This window comes from Anabrus simplex, chromosome X (genome assembly GCF_040414725.1).
Source record: "Anabrus simplex isolate iqAnaSimp1 chromosome X, ASM4041472v1, whole genome shotgun sequence".
NCBI lineage: Eukaryota > Metazoa > Arthropoda > Insecta > Orthoptera > Tettigoniidae > Anabrus > Anabrus simplex.
In genome coordinates this window covers 215,821,145-215,845,460 of record NC_090279.1, presented here as the reverse complement: position 1 = coordinate 215,845,460, position 24,316 = coordinate 215,821,145, and the positions used below count along the sequence as shown (strand labels likewise).

Here is a 24,316-nt window from a genome sequence, read left to right as displayed (position 1 = left end):
TAAATTTTATGACCGTTTAAACTTTTTTGACTTAGTTCCTTTCTACAATAATACCGAAAAAAATTTGGAGTTTGGGAATAAATCTCTCATACAAACTACACCAACCTTTGTTATATATTAAACATAGCTTAATGCAATACACAAGCACTGTTTACAGTTTATCCAACAGAAAAAAACAGGGAAAACAAATACAAATGACCTTGAAGCGCCAAATAACTACAGTATTACAACCGAGACTACTAACCTAAGGGGAATTCATTGGCTGCGAAATAATGTCCAAATAAAATGCCAAAGCATCCTCATTCGCAACATATTTCAACAGTTTACGCAAGTCCTTTATTTTCTCAGCTTTTATTGGAACCCCACCCTCTGGATATGCTGCCATTGGTTGCAAGGAAAATGTGCAAAAGTTACCTTTCCCAAGATGAAACGTATGTTTCACAATGCTGTTTATGAAGGGAAGTGCTACAATAACTCCTGGTTTCTCTGCCCTATATCTGTATTCTTTAAACGAAGAAGGAGAAAATGCAATCTTTCCAGCACGAGGAGTATTCTTTGTCGATGTTTCAGCTGATACAGTCACTTTTTTAAAAAACTCAGGCCACCACTTGTCAAAATTAAATACTGCACTTGAGTCTACTAACTTAACTGTAACATTTGCTTTGCTGTTTACAATAATTGCTATATACTCTTCGATAATATAAACTCTGTCTACTTTTTTAATGTTTTTCTTAAATAGCCCAAAGTCCCTGTCGCATGGTAGGAATGAATGACCCCTCTCGGGAAAGTACTGTCTAATCTCCTTAAATCGATTTGAAGCTGCCAGGCCTAGCATTAGTCTTATGACCGTATGGTTCTTATTTTGGCCTGGAGAACCATCAGAGAAAACGTGTAACTGGTCAACATTTTCTGACACAAATTCGTCTATATAATCTTTCAGGAAAGAAGCAACTTCATTCGCACCCTTCTTTCCTTGGCCTTCATGATACATATACACAACACACTTGTCCGTTGCAAGATCATGAATACAAAACACATTCACCCACAACTGTCTCATGTAAAACACTTCTTGCACCGGTATGTGTGGCAGGGGCAGATTTTGCATAAAGTCAAAGGCAAGGCCTGTCACTTTGTCATTTATTCTGCATAGTGTTGCAACTTCTTTCAAAGACCTGTAGAATTTCCTGCTTCTTCTTTTATGAACATCATATTCAGCCTGAGCTGCACGCTTTGCTGATTCACAAATATGTGGACTCCTAAGTTTAGCTGTGAACTCCTCACACTTGCTGCAGACATCGATCTGTGGTCGTCCGAATCGGTAGTTGTAATTCTCAACAAAATAAGTCCTGTAGAAGCTGTACTTGACTCCACACTCCGGGTATTTTGTGACAAACATGTTGTGCATTTCTTTAATAGTTAAGCGGGCATCTAAGTAATGCACTTCTTTCCCTCCGTAATGAGTCCGTTTCAGAGGGAATGATTGAATATGATCGGATATCAGTTTAGTGACATCTTCCGGTATCTTTCTGGTATTTGGATTGGTTCCTCTCTTGTCCCTGGGAATTTCTCCATGAAGAAGAAGCATTGTGATACGGAATACTCTTTTCTGAGTGACGGCATGCATGCATGCTCATAAAAGCTGAACGACATACCTTCTTTCTATTGTTGCCATCCATAACAAAGTAAGTGAAACTTGCTGCTCGCTGCTTTGAATTTTCATTCCTCGGTCTTCTGGTCTTAATTTCATTCTTCTCGATGAGGCGCTGCAAGTGTAAATCTTGTGCATCCTTACTAGGAAGTTGAAGAAACTTGGAAAGAATGGACATGCGAGCCTCTTCGTTTATAATCTCAAAGCACTTCTTTCTGCATCTAGAAGAATAACATATTATTAATACTAAGTATAAATCTGTACCATACGTATTGTTATCTAAAACAAGAGTAGAAAGTTTGGTTGCATGTTAGAATATTATTTACTAAACAATCCCTAGTAATACTTCTCAAGCTCCTTACTTACCTGCAGTCAGAACCGGTTTCTTTGCCTTCCACAACTCTCCCACGTTTATTCACATATGCCAGTCCTCTGAGTCTTGCGTGTTTCAGAACACTATGTTTATGGCCCTCAGGCTGTGCCTTCCTTTTCGGAGTCATATTCTCAAACGTAATACATAGATCACTTTGTCATCCACCGAGATACAAACTGAAATACTGTACACTATAACCCACCATGTACCGTACGATTTCTGTTTCCCTCCAGTATGTTGTCCTTTGTGTTGTACCAACGCCGTAAATGGAAATATCCCCTCTTATACCTACATCGCATGCAACGTGCGGCAAAGAATGGAACTAAGTCATGAATAGCAAGTGGTGAAGAAACGCACTAAGTCATCGACTTAGTGCGTTTCTTCACAATATGCCTGATGTCCATCCACTGTTTCTCCCACAAGGAGAAGGCTGACTTATTTCTTTCCTTTACCAAACGATAGGGCTTGGTTATGTGAGGTAAATGAGGCAATAAAATGAAAATGGCCGATTTTGACTTAGTTCCTTACTCAACTGCACGATTCAATTATATCTCTTATTCTGCCTCCATAAAACTTTCTTGCACCCTCAACAGCATGGAACACTTTCACTCACTGTTCTAATCCTTCCTACAAGATAATCCCTATTGCACATAAAGCTGTGAAAATTACAGCACGTATGCAGTCCCACAAAACAAATCCAATCTTCAACTTTCCCCGCACACCCTAACAAACAACGTGTATCTGGAATGTTCACTAATGCTCTACTGCGAGCTAAAATTCAATATCGCCTCAAATTTGCCAGCAAACCGTATGGTCATATGTGAAATAGGGTGTTTAACAACTGTAACATCAGTACTCAAACTAAGCTGTATGTATACAAAGCCGTTTTATGGTCAACTTGGGTTACATACAGAAGGCACTTCATATATCTTGAAAAATACCATCAACCATACCTGCCAACTTTTAGAAATCAAAAATAGAAAGATTTTTAATTCTTGGATTTCATCATGAATATTGCACCACAGTCTTGATGAAAGAAAGACAAGATAAAAGGCATACATACCTACAGTTACTATGTGAACTGACCTTAAAATTTAAAATCTTAAAATAATAAAACATAAAAATGGTTACAGGAAAATGTAACAAAAACGGAACAAAATGCTCAAGAGTTTCCTTTACTAGACTGTAAAATGAACAGAAATTGAATTTTAAAGGTAGCTCTCAACACTTTGAGATTGTTTTGTGGAAAAATTGAAAATACCAGAAACTATCACCGACACAACTCTCTGAAATACACTGAAGTCATTAAAATTATGAACTAAGAATGAACACGCATGCACTGAAATACACAATACTACCATATAAAAAACAGATCAATTTGTCTCACACATTCTTAACATATGACTTTAACAAGGGGAAAAGCACAGAACTGCAAGAAAAAACATATAGCCTACAACTGCAAAGAAACTACGCACAGAAACAATGTCAACAATGCGCGAACCACACAGTAACAAACTCATTCCTTCGTCCCGATTAACAGAGTCTCTAGCGTGTGCTAGTCTCTTTCGCTTGTAGGACGATTGCCGTCCCAAATTCCCAGCTATAAAGCATACATGCTGCTGTAGTGAGCGAGAAGCACGATACACTCGCCAAACAAAGTATCAACACTTGAAAATGATGCTGCTTAAATTGCACAAACACATAAGAATTTATCCTAGGGTAGAGTACTGACCATACTGGATGTTATATAAGTCAAAAATAGGAAGAAATAAAAATAAATCGGAAAATAAGTTTTAAAAGACGGAGAGTTTCCAGGGAATAAAGTGGCAAGACACACACTAACGTAAGTATTTTGGTACAAGCTAATACAACAAGCGTTAGGCTCTCATAATAAAACACCAGCATCAATGGACAGTCATGTAATTTGCATGCCTTAGTTATGTCTCCCAAAACAAATCATCTACTGTCAGTTGAAGGCTGGACAGAGAAAAAACAGGGTGGGCTATAAAAACGCTATAAAGACGTTCTGAAGATGAATCTCGTGAAATGTCAAACTGACCCTGAAAACTGGGCGGTTGTGGCATCCACTCGTCCAGAATGGCGTTGCCTCTTCCAACAAGGGCATCTATCCCTTGAACTATAGCGGAGAAAACTTCAGTCCGCCAAACCCAATGCTAGAAAAGAGCATATAAATAGCAGAAGTATCAATCCTCAAGGACCAGCCACTACCCAAGACGCCTTGTGCCAAAATGGTGGAAGAGTCTGTGGTTCCAGACTTGAATTATACAGCCACTGAAGAACTCATGTGATAGCCTAATAATAATAACTGTGAGCTAAATCATAACGTCGAAAAGTAACACTCCCAACATATTGGGAGTTTGGTCTGATAATGTAAGCTCACCAGACAAAAAAATTAGTCACCGCAATGTGCATGCACAGATGGATCATTAATCTTGTATGGATGGCACAGCAAATGAGACCCATGCTCAACCGCACGCGTGCTGCCTCTACGTGAGCATAAGACAGTAGTGATCAGTGAGACTTTGATGTTTCCAGCGGACAGTGTACATCCATATGGGTAGATGTAAGGATGTGACGGTGGCAAAAAGGTGCATGAAGTTGCTGGATTTGTTGGTGTTTCCCAACAAACTGTTCAACGTGTCTACAAGCAGTGGTGTACTAAACATGGTCAAAAAGCCAAGACGTCAGAATTGTAGCTGGAAGAAGATCCTGACTGAGAGGGACTGGAGACACGTTTCCCGGCTCGTGAATCAAAATCACTTCCAAACTCGATAGGAATTGCTGCAGTCAGTGAATGTAGGGCCATCCTAACCTCTTAGCAAGAGAACATGCGATGGGAACTGCATGCAATGAACATCTGGAGCTCGTTACCTCGCAAGATGCCATTGCTCACACAGGCACAAAGCTGTACGTCTTCAATAGGCTAGAAATAATCAAATGTGGACAGTCAGTAGCTGACTGGTGGCGGAATGTAATGTGGTCGGACAAATCATATTTTTCCCTGTATTCCAATGACGCAAGTTGTCGACTGCACCAAAGGCCAAATAAAGCATTTCATCTTGAATGTGCACAAGGTCAGATTCAAGACAGAGGTGGATCTGTGATGTTTCGGGGGTGTTTTTCATATGGATTGGATCTGCTCACTGAGGTGACCACTAACATGAACCAGCATGTTTATTTAAACATTCTGGATGATCAGATGTTGCCTTTCAGTCGACATCTGCATGATGAGTATGCTATTGATATTCCGACTTTTGAAGATGACAATAGCGGAGTTAATCAGGTTGGACGCATGTGTGACTAGTTTTATGAACACTCCCTCACTCTATTACATCTTGATTAGCCTGCAAAATCACCTGTCTTGAATCCCATTGAAATCTGTGGGACATGTTGGAACAGTGGGTAAAATACCAACATCAGCATCCCAGTAATTGGGAGGAATTGCACAATCAAATCCTCCTGGATGCGATGTACCTGCACAACCTTGTGGACTCACTTCCTAACCAAATCCAGGCGGAGTTACACAGTATTAAATGATGCTTGTGATGATTTCTCCAGGGTTGACTATATTGAGAGTCAACTCAAGACCTAAGTGGTCCCTTTGATGTTAGCCAGACTTATGGACAGTAAAGAAGCTTCCGCAGCGGTAAATAGTTCCTAGGTTTCCTGCTTGTTTCTGCAGTCAGTAGCTTCCCTGAGTTTGGTTAGATATTCTGGTGAAGTGAGTTGACTAATTACATGTTTTTGCCCTGTAAAAATATGGAAAATATTTCACGAATTGTATGTTATTTGAGTTCGTTACCAACTCATCTTTTATACGCAGATGGCTGTGAATGGTTTGTGTTCTTGGTGGTATTTGAAGGAAAATATATACTTATTTAACATGAACTTGATATCTTATTGCATTGTGTACTTACTAAGCTTTGTTTGAGTTCATTCCACTGCTATTTTATTTACATCATTTTTACAATGTGAAGATGGATCCAAGAAAACTGTTGGAAATACTGGCTGTAATTGCATGCTCAGTATTCATAATGGCTGCTAACTGTGAGCAGCATGTGGGTGATGCTGTGGCGCTTGAGTCACCACTGAAATTCTTTATTAAATCCAATAAAAGTGGGGAGAAATTAAGTAAGTCTAAACAAGTTGTTCCGCTGTGGACTGTGGAAGAAGTGGTGAAAAAGTCATGCAGCTGACCAATGTTTCTTTAAAGGAATTCGTATGTTTTTTTGTGGTACTATAATGTATGTACTGCCCTGTGGTTCTTTATATATGTCGTGGGTTTTTCTGATGACACGTCTCCCTAAAGTCGCTGGAAATTTAGTTTTAAGAAAGTGTCAGAGTTATTTAAACAAGCAATCAAGTCGATAAGGAAAGTGAAACAAAACGTAACTCAACTAAGCTGCATGCTGGATTTGTGACAGAAAACATTTGTTCGTTTGGCAGTTCATCAGTAGACCTACATGTCAGCTCTGTTCGAAATATGCACTCGCCGTATGTAAAACAGAAATGGCCTTAACACGGTATGGGTATAGGATCATTAGCGTACTCGAAGAAATAATAATAATAATAATAATAATAATAATAATAATAATAATAATAATAATAATAATAATAATAATAATAAATTTGTACTTAACTTCATATTTGTAACTGCCCTCTACCTGCAGAAATGTTGTCATGAGGGGATCATGAGTTTGTTCTTACCTTCCGAATGATGAGACAATATTTACAACATTTCTCGAAACATTGTATTTTGCAATCACACTCACAGGTGGGTTTTCAGCTTCTTGAACTGTGAGAAACTGCCACTGACAGTCATTGCACGACAGTGGAATTGTATACTTGTATCGTCATACTTTTCGTTTTAAGTCCCCATGTGGCTCACACAAATTCATTATGAAATAAAAATAAACCTTGCTCTCTTGTCTTGGTATTCGTCAGTAATCTGTAGGTTGTACATGATCAATAAAGGGATAAATAGGTATGGTACGGTACGTAATCATGGTACAACGATGCGACAAGAAGTAATTCCTTTTGATGCTACACTATTTGAGAACAAAGTATTTGTCAGATAGATGCTCAACTTTAATAATAAGCCAGTTGTGGCGGAGAAGGAGAACTGAGATGGGAGGCGGAAACAGGGGAAGTGCTTAAATGCGGAAGGTTACTTTTCCTCAGCTCTTGAGTTGACTTTCACTATAATTTTTTGTCCTGTGAGCTTACTTCTCTGAAGCACTTGTTAATTTAGGCCACCCACCTTACTGAGCTGTGTGTATCCGAAAGCCATAGTACTTCCCCTTAAAACAGTAATCACTACCACCTTTCAAAATTTCCTTCTGTTGGTAATTCTTCTTCTTCTTCTACTTCTTCTTTCACCCTTATTCAGGGATTTCCTGGGTCGGGCTGCTGATCACTGACTATTTTGCCCTCTCCTCATTCTGATCTGCTTTGATGCTCCATATAGGCTATTCTCTTGGTAAAATAGCTCCAAATTTTGAGGAAATAAGGGAAAATTATGAGAGTAAATTTATGCTATAACCAAAGTGAATACTTACGTTTTTTCTTGACGGCCTCAACAGACGTAAAAAGCACCATGAGGACATAGAACAGTACCACATTTGCCAACCACACTGACGCTGGACTGGAACCACAAGGAGACTTCATTGTTACAGCTGAATTTGAATACTGACATACTTATCATCATCACAGTAAAGAACAAGAGCCACGAAATGAGAGTTATGAGGGGCAAGCGAACATGACAGCAGTATGGCCTCATAAGAGTGAAACAATTAAGAACTAAAATGGCAGCAAAGCTCAGTAGATAAGAACGTAATCAGATGAATTCAAGCAGGAGGAAACTTCTATCTAGCAATTCAACAGTTAATATAGAACCAATAAACACCACTGAAAAGCAAGAGAGCTATCTACCAGACCAATTATTTATGAGCTTGGCCATCCAATGTGGGGAAGAGAGAGAGGGACACATATTGGGGGGCCCCAGAGTTTCAAATAGCCCAGGATTTTAATGAACTGATTTATTTATTTATTTATTTATTTATTTATTTATTTATTTATTTATTTATTTATTTATTTATTTATTTATTTATTTATTTATTTATTTATTTATTGTATGATGTATGAAGTCATTTACATATATATATAAATTTTGTGGGCAAATGTGCACAGTCACAAGCTCGTACAATTGTAGGTTTAGTTCTCTGACCCACTCTATTGGATGTCTGTTATCATTCATCTGAAAGCACAAAGAGGGCAGTCAGCAGTAAAGAGGCACCAGAGTCACAATTTTCAGAGGTAGCCCATCCCCATATCCACAATGCCTTGTCCAGTTCGGATCCAGCTGTTGATCCTCCACTGACGTCTGAGTAGATTGAATCCTTGTATTCACTTAGATGGTCCTTGAACTAGATATACAGCATATTGACTACTGAAAACTGCTTGCCCTGGATTTTCCATGAACTGGTGACCATGAAGGAGGATCTTTCATAGTTAACTGCTGTGTGCCACAGTGGTTTCCTTGATTTTGAGCGTTGATGTTCTGTTTGTGCAATGTCTTGGTGAATGAGTAGCTCTGGATTCTGCTGAATGTTTTTCTATACCTTTAGAAGTGTTTCTGATCTTCTTAGGGCTGGAGGTGGAATATTGCTGAGAACAGATAGCCATAGTGTTTTCGTACTCCGAATACATCCCGTGATTATTCGCATATCTTGGTTAGCTGCCTCTGTGGATCAGTGGTAGAGTGTCAGCCTCCGAATCCCAAGGTAGCGGGTTCAAGCCCAGCAGAGGTAGTCGGATTTTTGAAGGGCGGAAAAAAGTCCATTCAACACTTCATGTCGTACGATGTTGGCATGTAAAAGATCTCTGGTGACATATTTGGTGTTTATCCGACAAAAATTAATTAAACCTCAGCCACAGATGCCAAGAGAGATCCGGTTTACTCGGTCTGCCATCTAGTAGGCCTAGAGTCAAATGGAACGTTGAAATTGACGAACAGACAGCCAGATGGTGTCAAATTTAAATTTCTGCACATGGTAGAGTTGAGTTGTACATCTATTTTCTTAGTGTGAGCACTATTGATTCAGGTTGGACAGCATCGTAACATATGTCTTGATCTCTATCGTATAACTCTATGACTGTTTGTGCTCTTCTTTGACAATTTCAATTCAGATGACTGCCGGATCAGCTGCTCTGGTTCAGGCAAAATAGCTTTGAGCTTTTGTCATTGCATTTCTGAGCAAAGCTAGTATGTGATTTTGTCAACTGATGTTGAGTATACTACATCATTATGCCATTAGATGTGAATCCTCTCTTCAACATCTTTGGTAGGACAGTGGTAAATATTCAAAATACTGTATTCAGACTTATAACGATTTTATTTCATTGTCATACTTTACTTGTTTGAATAATATCTTAAATAATATTTCTAAAGGGGAAAAAATCTGAATGTCTCTACCCATTATTATTATTATAATTATTATTATTATCATCATCATCATCATCATCATCATTATCATCATTATTTACATTTTATGGCCTTCATTGGATAACTCTAGCCAACTTTATACAAAGAATTTTTCAGTTTCCTGTCAGCCCAGTACTTCTTCATTCTCTCTGATCTTATCTTTCTTTCTTCATCGGAAATCACCCTTCCTATTGTGTGTTTGTTGATTCTGATTTGCAGTCTGGTTTGTTGGTCTGTGAGTTCCTTGATTTTGTCGGTTTTGTTTCTCAGGTCTTCCACTGTAATTTGTAGTTCATCCATATCTTCCTTGACTTCTGTAATCCACTTAATGTGAAACTGTAGGCAGTTTTGAAAACCTAGGGACAAGGCTGGACATGGAGATTAGCAGTGTAAAGATATAATGCACAAATTGTATTATGCACCCATACTGACTGTACGGCTGAGGCCTGGACCATGACAACGGGGAAGAGAGTAGAATTCAAGGCAGCAAAATTAAATGCCTAAGAAGTACCATATTTACGCGAATAATACCCACATTTTTTTTTTTTTTAAATTGAGGCATGAAATTGGGGTGCAGGTTTTATTTGAGTCAATGTTGGCATTTTTTTTTCTAAATCAGCCTTCCTAAAGTTAGGGTGCGGGGATTATTTGCATTAATACGGTATTATAGGAAAGATAAGGAAAGACAGATTGCGAAACGAAGATTTGAGAAAGGACGTCGGAATGGAAAACCTACACGAGAGAACTGATAGGAATAAACTAATATGTTTTGGACACTTAAAGAAGATGGAGGAGAAAATAATACCAAACGAGATGATGGAGGTGAAGTTTGAGGGAAAGAGAGCAAGGTGGATCGATTCAATAAAGAGAAGTGCAAGAAGTAGAAACTTGGACACGGACAAGATGATAGAAGAGGAATGGTGAAAGGAGAGGGGAAGGTGGGGTTAGTGCAATAAATGCCCCAACCCAGCAGGAACTGGATAAAGGGAAAGGATGATGATTTTATTACTATTGCTACTACTATTATAATTATAATTATTATTATGCGTGAATGGTCCCTTTCGGAACACACGAAGCTTTATTTATGATTTTATTTGTGGAGGATCCAGGATGCTTTCATCTGTTCACTAAAGATCCTCTTCTTTCTTCCGTACACTGGGTACCTGCTCTTTTTTGGTATTTCATTCTCTGGAGTAACTTCCCACTTGTCAATTTTCTTTCTGTATATATTTCGACTGAAAATTTCTTCAGGTTGAATGTGTGCGTTCTTCATATCCACTTTTGTTTGTTGTGTCCAAGGGAAATTCTTCAGTTTATCAACTCTTTCAAGAACTTGGTGGGTTAGTCGGGTTTCTGGAAGCCTATTAACATGTCCATATAATTTTAGCCTTCTTTTCCTGAGGTCTGCTGCAATATTACATAATTTTTCCGTGGATTTCCGGGATTGGAGGTGGTATCCTTCTTCCATGTGTCTTGGTCCTAAAATTTTCCTCATGATTTTTCGCTCTTCTTTTAGGATATTTTTGAGCTCGCCCCTTTTTTATGAAGCATTATGAGTTTCCCCTGCATACAAAGCCTCAGGTTTGATTACAGTATTGTAATGTTTAATCTTAACGTGAAGAGACATACATTTTTTGTTGTAGATTTCTCTTGTTCTCCCATATGCTCTTCTGAGTTTTTGGACACGGTTGTTTTGGGCTATTTTTTCTTGTCCGGTTTTGTCAAGGATTTTGCCCAGGTATTCGAAGTTAGGGACTCTGTTGATCTCTCCATATTTTTTTTATTGAGACTATGGATGTCTAGTTTTGAACAGAAAAATAGTTTTCTGGAAGTAAATATGAAGTCTGACTTTTTTGGAACATTCTTGGAGAATTTCAACTTGCTTTATCGCTGTGACTTCATCACTGGACAAAATGGCCAGGTCATCTGCGATGGCTAAGCATGGAATTTCAAGCTTGATTTTTTTGTGTCCCAATGTTTACTAGGTTCCAGCTCTTTGGCGCTTTCAGTTCTTTTTCCCATTCCCTGATCACCTTATCTAGGACGAGGTTGAAGAGGAGGGGTGACAATCCATCTTCTTGCCCGACACCAGTTTTTATCAGGAATTCGTCTGAGATTTCTCCCATGAATTTCACTCTTGACTTCGTGTCAGTGAGGGTCTGTTTGGTCAAGTTAAGCGTTTTAGAGTCTAGTCCTTGTTCTTTCAGGACACTGAACAGAGATTGACGATCAATTGAATCAGAAGCCTTCTTGAAATCCACAAAGGTACAGATGATTGGGAGGTGTCTGAGAGCCCTGAATTTTAGAGCGGTTTTGAGAGTGAAGATCTGTTCAGTGCATGATCTGTGAGGGCAGAACCCAGCTTGATATTCACCAATCTTATGTTCGAGTAGTTCTTGTATTCTTTTCAACAGGCATGCAGAGAAAATTTTGTAGCCAAATTCAAGGAGGGAGATTCCCCTATAGTTGTTGACATCAGTTTTGTCTCCTTTTTTGTGAAGTGGGTGAATCAAGGCACATTTCCAGTCTTTGGGGTGTTTTTTTGTGTTTCCAGATTTGCTGTATGATTTCTGTAAGTTCTTTGAGTGAATTTGGACTAAGATTCTTAAGGAATTCTGCAACAATCCCATCTTTTACTGATGTTCTGTTGTTCTTTAGTCGTTTAATGTAGCTCAGGGTACCATTTCTCATGCCTTCTGTATGATTTTGGTGTGGAATTCTTCCCATATTTTTGCTGGTTGATTTTCCCATGCTTCTTTTAGATCAGTAACAGGAATCCTTTATATGTCAAATTTCTGTTGTATTTTCTTGAGGTGGTATTTTCTTGGGGTAAATTTTACTTTAACTCTTGTCAGATAGTGATCAGAGTCGATGTTTGTTCCTCTTCTCACTTGTAAATCATGAACCTCTTTCTGTAGTGGATATGAGATAGCTGCATGGTCAATCTGAAATTCGCCAATGGATTCCGTGAGGGACCTCCAGGTTTTCTGTTTCTTTGGATGCTTCCTGAGGGATGTGGACATGATTTTAAGGTTGCACTGTTGACATAGTTCAATGAGCCTTGAACCGTTTTTGTTGGTAAATTATTATTATTATTATTATTATTATTATTATTATTATTATTATTATTATTATTATTATTATCATTATTTATGAGTGCTTACCTTCCTTGGTGACAAACCATAGTAGATAATGTGGTCGTTGTTCACCCAAAAGAAACCCGCTATCTTCATCTCAGATCCCAACCATTGCAGTGTGATTACAATCTGGGACAAACATGAACAGTGTTTGCAATAATGTCCATTTAAAAAAAAAAAAAATTTCAATACTTTGTTAAATCTATGGTTGGCTTGCAAGATGAAGCTTACCAAAAATATTCTCTCATAATAGATGAAATGCCAAGATGGCTTATTATTAGGTATTGGCTCTTAGCCGCAACTTTGCTCGCAAGGATTTCATAATTTGATAAAATAAATCGTTCCTCAGTACTGCACCAAGACATTATCTGAAAGTTCGTATATAAACCCACTGAAAAATTGTGTTTAATTTGTCCTAGAACCTCTTTGTAAACAACATTTATGGTATTGCCTTTTGGGGTTGAGATGACCAGGCTACTGGCAGAGCTAACTCTGTAACATGCAACATAGAACTGTACATGTGAGAAACAGTCCTCTCTCAAGTCAAAAACGGACAAAAAAAAAGGAAAAAACAAGTTTCTTTATTTTCAAAGGACGTTCCAAACACCAATTTTCACCCCTGTAACATCTTCCATTTTTTGAGATGTAAGCATTCTCATAAAGAGAATTCAACTCCTTCTTCACTTCTTTCCACCCCCCAACATCTTCAGTGGTCTTTCCAAAAACAAAAGGTATGTGTTTCTTTATTTTGAAAGGAAATTCTTACCGCCAATTTCATGTTTCAAAGTATTCAACCGCCGGGCTGAGTGGCTCAGACATTAAGGCGCTGGCCTTCTGAACCCAACTTGGCAGGTTCGATCCTGGCTCATTCCGGTGGTATTTGAATGTGCTCAAATACGTCATCCTCATGTCAGTAGATTTACTGGCACGTAAAAGAACTCCTGCAGGACTAAATTCCGGCACCTCGGTGTCTCCAAAAACCGTAAAAGAGTAGTTAGTGGGACATAAAACAAATAACATTATTATTACAAAGGATTCAACCCCATTTTCGGTGAATTTTCTTAGAATTTTCTGAAAACCAAAAAATGTGTTTCTTTATTTTTAAAGAAGATACCAAATACCAATTTTTATGTCTGTAACGTTAAGATTTTGAGATATATTCATTTTAAATATTCACCCCATTTTCACTTCTTTTAACCCCCCTTTGCCGGGCTGAGTGGCTCAAACGGTTGAGGCGCTGGCCTTCTGACCCCAACTTGGCAGGTTTGATATTGGCTCAGTCCAGTGTTATTTGAAGGTGCTCAAATACGTCAGCCTTGTGTCGGTAGATTTACTGGCACGTAAAAGAACTCCTGTGGGACAAAATTCTGGCACCTCGGGTCTCCAAAAACTGGAAAAGTAGTTAATGGGACGTTGTTGTTATTGTTATTATTATTATTATTATTATTATTATTATTATTATTATTATTATTATTATTATTATTATTATTATTATTATTAACCCCCTTAAAGTGGATATTCCAAAAACAAAAAATGCTTGTTTCTTTGTATTTAAAGGAGATTCCCAATACCAATTTTTACAACCGTAACATGTTAAGTTAATGATATATATTTGTTTTAAAAATTCACCTCCTTTTTAATTTCTTTTCACCCCCTTAAGTGGATTTTCCAAAAACAAGAAATATGTGTTTAATTTTAAAAGTGATTCCAAACACCAATTTTCATGTCTTTAAACTGTTCAGTATTTGAGATAACCCTTTCCACCCTAAGATATTTTCTTTGAAATTTGAATTTTTTTATATTTTTTTTACTTCAATGTACATAATTTTGAGCCTAGATTTCAGGAAAAATAGTTTTTAAAATATTTTCTTCGCCGTTCTCGTGAAAAACCACCCGCACGATCATGCTAGTTAGGGTTTATTTGAGCACATTTCTTTGCTGAATGACACATGTTGAAAATATGAAATTATGTAAGTGGATAATTTCATTTACAGTGGATCAAATATATGAAGTAAAATAGGTTATAAAACATCAATATAAGACTTATATACACAGAATATTCTTTGAAAAGTAGTCTTCGGTTCGATGCCGGTTGGGGACTCAGTGATTAACGTGTAGGTAAATGATTAGAGAATCATTATCAGTAGAATAATTATCTTCTGTGTATTTTTCCTCTTCATCAATATCGCCACCGAGATGAGAATCATTGCCTACGTGTGAAGATATAGGTTTAGGTACCCACTCATCATCACCATCTTTACTGAGTAAGTCCTCACAATCAGATGCATAGGTTAACCTCGCTATTTCTTCATCTGATAACCCTAAAATTCATATAAATAAATGTATTTTGTATTAACATAAGTATACTAATGCTTAATTAGAGAAATCTTCCCAGAATACTAATGATCACTTTTGAGGTTAGAAACACACCATTACCTCAAATTAAACCCTAACCCGCAACATCATGCTAGTTACAGATCGACAGTTTATTATAACCGCTAGGTTCAAAAAGTAGCATTGTTAAGGATATATATACCTTCTATGATGATTCTAGGATGTTTTAAAGAGATTCACAATGAAATCAATATGTAAAAGATAATAAAAAGGGCATTTTAACTTGGTCGCATGGTATGTTTTGTTTACAAAAGTTTAAACACATATGCTGCCTCCTTGTGCCCAACTATCGAAATAAAAACAACTGCAATACGAAGCGCAGAACCCACATGATCATTGCAGCCCGGTGTGACGCAGGGAAACGGGTTAGTTTTCTTTTAATAAAATAAAAACCCAACCCACACGATCGTGTGGCTCGGTTGGAAAGGGATATAGATATATTACACTCACTCCCCCCCCCCCTTTTCACCGTCTTAGCAACGGAATATCAAAAATTCCTCCCTTAGAGAGCACCTACACTGTATTATGAATGTATCCCCAAAATTTCATTTCTTTATGTCCAGCAGTTTTGGCTCAGCGATGATGAATCAGGCATAGAATCTCAAGGATAATTTAATAAAATCACCTATTCAATACTTTTCACGTTTAATGTGGTTTGAATCTACATGAATTTATGTAGACTTATCAGGTCAGGCACATGTTTCACCCATTATCTGGGCATCTTCAGCCTGTAGACAACCTTTAGGTCAAGGTTTAGGACCTTTTTAACCATTTATAGTATAATATATGAACGTTAATAATCTCTTAAGACTAACATGCCAGGATAATAATTTTAAAAATGTGAACAAAACATAACTGTGGGTAACATAAATTAATGGTGTTTTAACACAATTAAAAACTTGTCGTCCTATTCTATCTAACTTAAAAATATGTCCAAAACTAAAATTCTTCTTCCTCTATCATAAGTCTTGGGAAAAGAAGGTATTACTTACGGGGTTCATTTGACCCACCTATATCATTTCATGTTCTTGACATACCAAGGTTGTCTACAGGCTGAGGATGACCAAATAATGGGTGAAACATGTACCTGACCTGATAAGTCTACGTAAATTCATGTAAATTCAAACCACATTAAACGTGGAAAGTATAGAATAGGTGGTTTTATTAAATTATCCTTGAGATTCTATGCCTAGCGTCATCTTCAATACGGAACAATAATGAGAGTTGTTACTTGTAAGATGATGAATCAGTCGGTCAGTCAGGATCTAGGTTATGACAGACTTCATGTTGGTGGGAATGTCTTTGTAAAGTGTCGTATCAATCACTCAATCAGTGATGTTCATTTAGGGCCGTATTTGTTTACTGAAGTCATTCCATGCCATCTCTCCACTGACAGCAGAATCAAGCAGTTTGTCTCCTTATTCCCAAGTTTCCCCAACATTTGGGAGATAGTGGGTTCGACCCCCACTGTTGGCAGCCCTGAAGATGGTTTTCTGTTGTTTTTTTCCCATTTTACACCAAGCAAATGCTGGAGATAATCCTTAATTAAGGCCATGCTCACTTTCCTCCTGATCCTAGCCCTTTCCTATTCCATCATCACCACAAGACCCATCCGTGTCGGTGCAATGTAAAGCAAATTGTAAACAAACAAACAAAAATTTGCAATATTTTCACAACACTAGTCTGTTTTTTTAAAAGAAGGAATCCATTCTTTCCAACGTCAACAATATATATTATAACACTATAAACATACCTGTAAAAAATACACGTGATTAAAGAATAACATATTTTGTTCTACAAGAACATTGTCAGATTCTATCAAATCACTTAAATCATGGCGTATACATGTATTGTTTACGTTGTGTAAACTTGTCAATGATAGAGAGTTAAGGGATAATATGATTATTAACAAAGAACGATGATTTTATATAAGTACTCAACCATCGCCATATTAACATAATGAAATAATTTCTCTACTTATCTGGATTACCAAAAAAAAAAAAAAAATTCCCAGATAGGGAAAGTATCAACATGTAGTCGGGAAATACCCAGCGCATAACAGCACCAATCAAAATGGTGTCAGACTTATCGAGTTGTGCCAAGCTCATGGTATGATACTGAAATCCACAGCTTTTAAAAAGCTTCCTAGAAAACAAAAAACGTGGATCTCACCAAATCCTAACTTGGGTGAATTTCAGCTGGACCATGTGGCTATTAGACTGAAGTTCAACAGATAGATACAAAATGTCAAAGTCCTCAGGGGAGCCCATTTAGACTCGGACCATTACCTGTCTAAGATAAAGATCAAAATCATCCCCAGGGGAGACAAGGTCCTTAAACATACAAGTAAACGATATGACACGGAGAAAATCTTAAATTCAAAAGAATACCATCTTGCGACAAAGGATATACACAAACAAGATTGGGGTCAAATAAAACGTAACTTATTATCAAAATCCGAACAATTAGCCCCTATAACAAAAGTCAAAAAACATGCTTGGTGGTTGGAAGAATCTATTGAAACAAAGGAAGGTAGCACGGCACAAATGGCAGTCGCAACGAATGGAAAGCAATAGACAGAAATTCTTGAATATCAGAAAGATGGTCAATAAAAATATCAAAAAATTGAAAAGGCCTATTAAAACCAGATGCTGATTAAAATAGAAGAGGACTTTACTAAAAACAAGACAGGATGTTTCTACGAAATCTTTAAACAGAGAACAACGAAGTACAAGCCACTGACTCTACAGTTATGGGACAAGAACAGAAATATAGCGCATAACAACAATGATAACTGCAGGATACTAACCGACTACTGTACTTTGAAAATCTCCTCAACTGTGAAACGCCAGTATAAAAAATGACATTTAACCGCCCAACAAATTCCAATCCCGACTCACAGCCTCCAACCTTCGAGGAACTAGAAAAGAACATTTTGAGCCTTAAAAACAACAAAGCATCAAGAGAATACCAGATCACAGCCAAACTTTGGAAGAATGTCAACAAGAAAGAAATAGAATCCCTATAAAAAGTTTCTGAAGAAATCTGGGTCAAAGAAAGGATTCCAAAAGAATGGAAGATGGCCGTTATCCACCCAATCCACAAGAAGGGGGATGAACCCCAAAGACTATAGAGGCTATCACTTTTGGATATTACATATAAGATATTCTCAAAGGTCCTACTTATTGGAACAGAACCACAGTTAGATCATCAATTGGGAGAATATCAAGCGGGATCGAGATAGAGGAAGAGACTAAGGCCAAAGAAGTAATACAATTTACATATGATAACAATGACATTTACAATAAGATACAAAAGTTGAAAACTAGAAAAGCGGCTGGAATTGATCAGATTTCTGGGGATATACTAAAGACAATGGGTTGGAATGTAGTACCATATCTGAAGTACTTATTTGATTATTGTTTGGTCGAAGGAGCTATACCAGATGAATGGAGAGTTGCTATAGTAGCCCCTGTGTATAAAGGAAAGGGTGATAGACATCATCATCATTAGTCGTTGTGCTCATTACTGAGCGTCGTGACCTCATAACTCCATCATTTCCTTGTTGCAACCTTGACAAGATGTCTCCATCCAGAGCGGTTTTCACATTTCGTTAGTATGACCTGAAGTGGTAGCCCAGTGATCTTCTTCGCCTGATCTATCCATCTGCTTGCTGTTCTTCCTCGTGGTCTACTGCCTTCAATTTTGCCTTGTAAAATTACCTTTTCCAAGTTCTCTCCGTCTCGTCTCAAAATGTGGCCAAGGAACTGGAGGTAACGTTCACTCACACGGGAAGATAGACGTTTCTTGATGCAGAGTTCTTCCAGAATGGAAACATTAGTTCTTTTTTCTGTCCAGGATACACGTAGCATTCTCCGCCAACACCACATCTCAAAGGCATCAATGCGCTTTCTGTCTTTAGCATTCACGGTCCAGGTCTCACAGCCGTACAAAAAGACGGAGAACACTAGTGATTCTACCAAGCGCATCTTCGTGGCTTTTGATATTGCCCGGTTCTGCCAGATCTTAGTAAGTTTAACCATTGCAGCACGACCTAAGACAATACGTCTTTTTACCTCTTTATCACAGTTTCCCGTGTCGTTGATGACAGACCCCAAGTATACAAATTCCTTAACTATATCCAGGTCTTTTAGGTATCCCGTAAGTTGGATTTCACCTTGCCGATCAACTACCATTAGTTTGGTCTTTTTTATGTTTATCTCTAGACCATACTGAAGACTAGTGTTCTTCACCCTTACAAGCAAGTCATGAAGTTCCTCTTCACTACCAGCGATGAGGGTAGTGTCATCTGCAAAGCGTAGGTTATTAATTTTTCTGCCACCAATCGAAATTCCACCATTCCAGCCATTAAGAGCTCTTTTGATGACACACTCTGCATAGATGTTGTAGAGTTGAGGTGATAATATACAACCTTGCCTTACTCCATTCGTCACATTGAAAATGCCTGAGAGATAGACATAAAGCTGAAAATTACAGGCCAGTAAGTTTGACATGCATTGTATGTAAGCTTTGGGAAGGCATTCTTTCTGATTATGTTAGACATGTTTGTGAAATTAATAACTGGTTCGATAGAAGGCAATTCGGTTTTAGGAAAGGTTATTCCACTGAAGCTCAACTTGTAGGATTCCAGCAAGATATAGCAGATATCTTGGATTCTGGAGGTCAAATGGACTGTATCGCGATTGACATGTCTAAAGCATTTGATAGGGTGGATCATGGGAGACTACTGGCAAAAATGAGTGCAATTGGACTAGACAAAAGAGTGACTGAATGGGTTGCTATATTTCTAGAAAATAGATCTCAGAGAGTTAGAGTAGGTGAAGCTTTGTCTGACCCTGTAATAGTTGAGAGGGGAGTTCCTCAGGGCAGTGTTATCGGACCTTTATGTTTTCTTATATATATAAATGATATGAGTAAAGGAGTGGAATCGGAGGTAAGGCTTTTTGCGGATGATGTTATTCTCTATAGAGTGATAAATAAGTTACAAGATTGTGAGCAACTGCAACGTGACCTCGAAAATGTTGTGAGATGGACAGCAGGCAATGGTATGTTGATAAATGGGGCTAAAAGTCAGGTTGTAAGTTTCACAAATAGGAAAAGTCCTCTCAGTTTTAATTACTGCGTTGGTGGGGTGAAAGTTCCTTTTGGGGATCATTGTAAGTATCTAGGTGTTAATATAAGGAAAGATCTTCACTGGGGTAATCACATAAATGGGATTGTAAATAAAGGATACCGATCTCTACACATGGTTATGAGGGTGTTTAGGGGTTGTAGTAAGGATGTAAAGGAGAGTGCATATAAGTCTCTGGTAAGACCCCAACTAGAGTATGGTTCCAGTGTATGGGACCCTCACCAGGATTACCTGATTCAAGAACTGGAAAAAATCCAAAGAAAAGCAGCTCGATTTGTTCTGGGTGATTTCCGACAAAAGAGTAGCGTTACAAAAATGTTGCAATGTTTGGGTTGGGAAGAATTGAGAGAAAGAAGAAGAGCTGCTCGACTAAGTGGTATGTTCCGAGCTGTCAGCGGAGAGATGGCGTGGAATGACATTAGTAGACGAATAGGTTTGAATGGCGTTTATAAAAGTAGGAAAGATCACGATATGAAGATAAAGTTGGAATTCAAGAGGACAAACTGGGGCAAATATTCATTTATAGGAAGGGGAGTTAGGGATTGGAATAACTTACCAAGGGAGATGTTCAATAAATTTCCAATTTCTTTGAAATCATTTCGGAAAAGGCTAGGAAAGCAACAGATACGGAATCTGCCACCTGGGCGACTGCCCTAAATGCAGATCAGTATTGATTGATTGGGATTCAGAAAGTGGAGATCCCCTCCGAAACAAATCTTGAACCTTAAAAATCTCATAGCATACCACAAACATAGGACAAAAACATACGTCATCCATCACCTTTATTGACTTCCAAAAGCCGTATGACTCACTGGACCGGGAAAAATCTCCTTTCTGTACTCAAAGAATTCGGTCTAGACAACAAAACACCAAACTTCACTAGGGAAACTCTCACAAATACATTTTACAAAGTCAAATTCACGGGAGAATTGTCGGCTCCTTTTGAGATCAAAACTGGTGTCCAGCAGGGAGACGGACTGTCCCCCATACCGTGCCTTGGAGAAGGTAGTCAGAGAATGGGATAAGACAACCAGTGGTGGAATTCCGTTGGGATCGGTAAACAAGGGTATCAAGATCAAATGTTTAGCTTTCGCAGATGACATGGCCTTACTAGCTGAAATGTGGGAGGAAGCCAAGGAGCAGTCCATCGAACTGCTGAAGCAAGCAGAGAAGATAGGTCTCAAAATCGCCTTTGGAAAGACCAAAATAATAACAAACATTAAGAATCCTCCAAATATTTGAAAGTGGGGGAACAAGGATTTCAAATACCTTGGTGAATGGATCAATTGAAATGGTCTTGAGGAGAAAGCAATGGAATCTCAACGAACCAAAACAGAAACAGCCTTCCAGCTTATGAAAGACACCTATAACAAAATATCCCTCTCCTGGAATTCCAAGGTCAGACATTATAATACAGTATTCAAGCCTGAAGCCCTTTATGCTGCAGAAACACTGTCTATAACTACATATGGTCCAATGGAAAAGTTGGAGATCAATGAAAGGAAAATACTACGAAAAATTCTAGGCCCCAAATTCCACAATATCTGTATATCAGTTGACTATATTTGTAAGTAGTACAGAGATAAGTAGAATTTTTAAACAATATAAATTTATTAAGGATGAGCTGTGTGTTTAATAGAAAAAATTGTTAGCATAAATTGTATAATATTGTTTTATAGGAAAATTTTCTTCTCTTGTTAATTTAATATTTAGTGCTTGACAATAGTGTATTTTAGTGTACCATTTGCCACCGAGGTAGATACCTCATTTGCAAATAAACAGATTTTGATTTGATTTGATAACGAATTTTCACACATCAGCAATGAAACGCTGTATAGGAAAACAGAAAGGATTTCTGACACAATAAGGAAAAGGAGAATTGACTTTGATGGCCACATCCTAACAATGGACTAGAAAAGGATAACTAAAAGAATCTTCGACAATTTTTGCAGAAGAAAACCAAGCCGAACTGGTTTAAGGAAACTGAGAAGGACCAACAAGAATTCCAAATTACAGAAGAGATGCTTGTAGATGGATCCACGAAGAAAATAACCAAAGATCAAATAAAGAGGTTTCAGGACAGGGTGAAGCCCAAATGACTATACAGAATTTCTGAAAAAGAGAGGAAGGCAAGATCTGAAAGGATGAAAAAGTACTGGGAGGACAGGAAAACACGACTCACTAACCATTGATTGATCTATCATACCCCAAAGTGGGTTAAACAGACAGGAAGAAGAAGAAGTAGGTAGGTAGGTAGGTAGGTAGGTAGGTAGGTAGGTAGGTAGGTAGGTAGGTAGGTAGGTAGGTAGGTAGGTAGGTAGGTAGGTAGGTAGGTAGGTAGGTAGGTAGGTAGGTAGGTAGGTAGGTAGGTAGGTAGGTAGGTAGGTAGGTAGGTAGGTAGGTAGGTAGGTAGGTAGGTAGGTAGGTAGGTAGGTAGGTAGGTAGGTAGGTAGGTAGGTAGGTAGGTAGGTAGGTAGGTAGGTAGGTAGGTAGGTAGGTAGGTAGGTAGGTAGGTAGGTAGGTAGGTAGGTAGGTAGGTAGGTAGGTAGGTAGGTAGGTAGGTAGGTAGGTAGGTAGGTAGGTAGGTAGGTAGGTAGGTAGGTAGGTAGGTAGGTAGGTAGGTAGGTAGGTAGGTAGGTAGGTAGGTAGGTAGGTAGGTAGGTAGGTAGGTAGGTAGGTAGGTAGGTAGGTAGGTAGGTAGGTAGGTAGGTAGGTAGGTAGGTAGGTAGGTAGGTAGGTAGGTAGGTAGGTAGGTAGGTAGGTAGGTAGGTAGGTAGGTAGGTAGGTAGGTAGGTAGGTAGGTAGGTAGGTAGGTAGGTAGGTAGGTAGGTAGGTAGGTAGGTAGGTAGGTAGGTAGGTAGGTAGGTAGGTAGGTAGGTAGGTAGGTTTGATTTCAGCACAGTTACCATAATGAAATATTTTGAACTAAATCCATTCATTTTGGTATAGAGATGCTAATATCTACCTTTCTGGAAAATTGTTGTACTTTATCAGGAATGCCTTTTAAAAAGAAAATTTACCATAGGTTGCAAAATATCAATCTAAGCTCAAAGGAAAAATTTTCACAGTAATCATTTATCATAACATAAAGGTACTCACATGGCCTTGGAAGGATGAGCCTACTAATTGTTGTGTCTTTGTATCTGAAGCAGTATAATTTATAAAGAAGAAGACTTAAGAGGTGGGACATGGAGTGATTAGAATGAGTATAAGCACTGTAAACATTATTTCTTAGAATTGTTTTTCAGAAGAAACATATTAAAAGAAAGACCCTTTCAGAAGACTTGTCTGGTTATTCTACTGATTGTTAACAAGAAACAGCTCTTACCCGTTCAATTTTTTTCTCCTCACAGCACAGCTCAATGTAACTGACTTGTCTGTGTGGTTTTCCATCCTGCATCATGACCAAAGGAAGCACTGATATGGACGGCGCTGTTATCAGCGCTGAGGAGCCAAGGCTGCAAGAATGATTGTATCATAACAGATACACAACAAACAGGAAGATACAGGGAAACACACAATAGATTACACAGAATGACAGAATGACAGGTTAGTGAGAGAAGAGGAAACAAACACAAACATGAAGACACTAAGGGAAAAGGACAAGGATGATATTATTATTATTGTTGTTGTTGTGGAATATCCCGGTGGCAATGATCACTTACAGTAGTGTGATGATAAAGTAAAGTTAAAACATAATTACCCAACAACTGCAACAAGAGTACAACAAGCAATTCTATGGGAAGAAAATATTACAAGAAATACTGCTAGTTTAACATTCTACACCCAGCATCATCATATAAAAATTCACACACAACCTAAATATTTCCAGTGCTTAACACTACGACTAGATACAGTATACTGGGGCTGAGACAAGAAGTGTTCTGGCACCTTTGCTAAGGGTTGATGAGTAAACAGGTATTTTTTGGTTTAAACCATATTTTCTTTTGTACTATTACTATTAAGCGTATGGAATTTACAGAATGGAAAAGTATATACAATATTATACAAAAGAAAAACCTGCAAAGAATACATGGTAATCCATTATATGATGCAAGGTCTGGACAATCACAATCACACACTGGAGAGTCCCCGAAGCCCCACTGGT

General features: G+C 38.1%; 1 protein-coding gene across 1 annotated transcript in view; it reads right to left on the bottom strand.

Annotated features, from left to right (window-relative positions):
* The window catches only part of LOC136885904 (adhesion G-protein coupled receptor G6), an 80,515-nt gene extending 56,938 nt beyond the window's left edge, over window positions 1–23,577 (bottom strand). The window contains exons 1-3 of the mRNA XM_068230965.1: window positions 23,537–23,577; window positions 12,690–12,791; window positions 7,601–7,686 (exon numbers count right to left, since the gene is read on the bottom strand). Coding sequence (XP_068087066.1) covers window positions 7,601–7,686; window positions 12,690–12,709 — 106 coding nt within the window. The 5' untranslated portion in view covers window positions 12,710–12,791; window positions 23,537–23,577. The remainder of the gene's footprint in view (window positions 1–7,600; window positions 7,687–12,689; window positions 12,792–23,536) is intronic.
* Window positions 23,578–24,316: the final 739 nt, after the last annotated feature.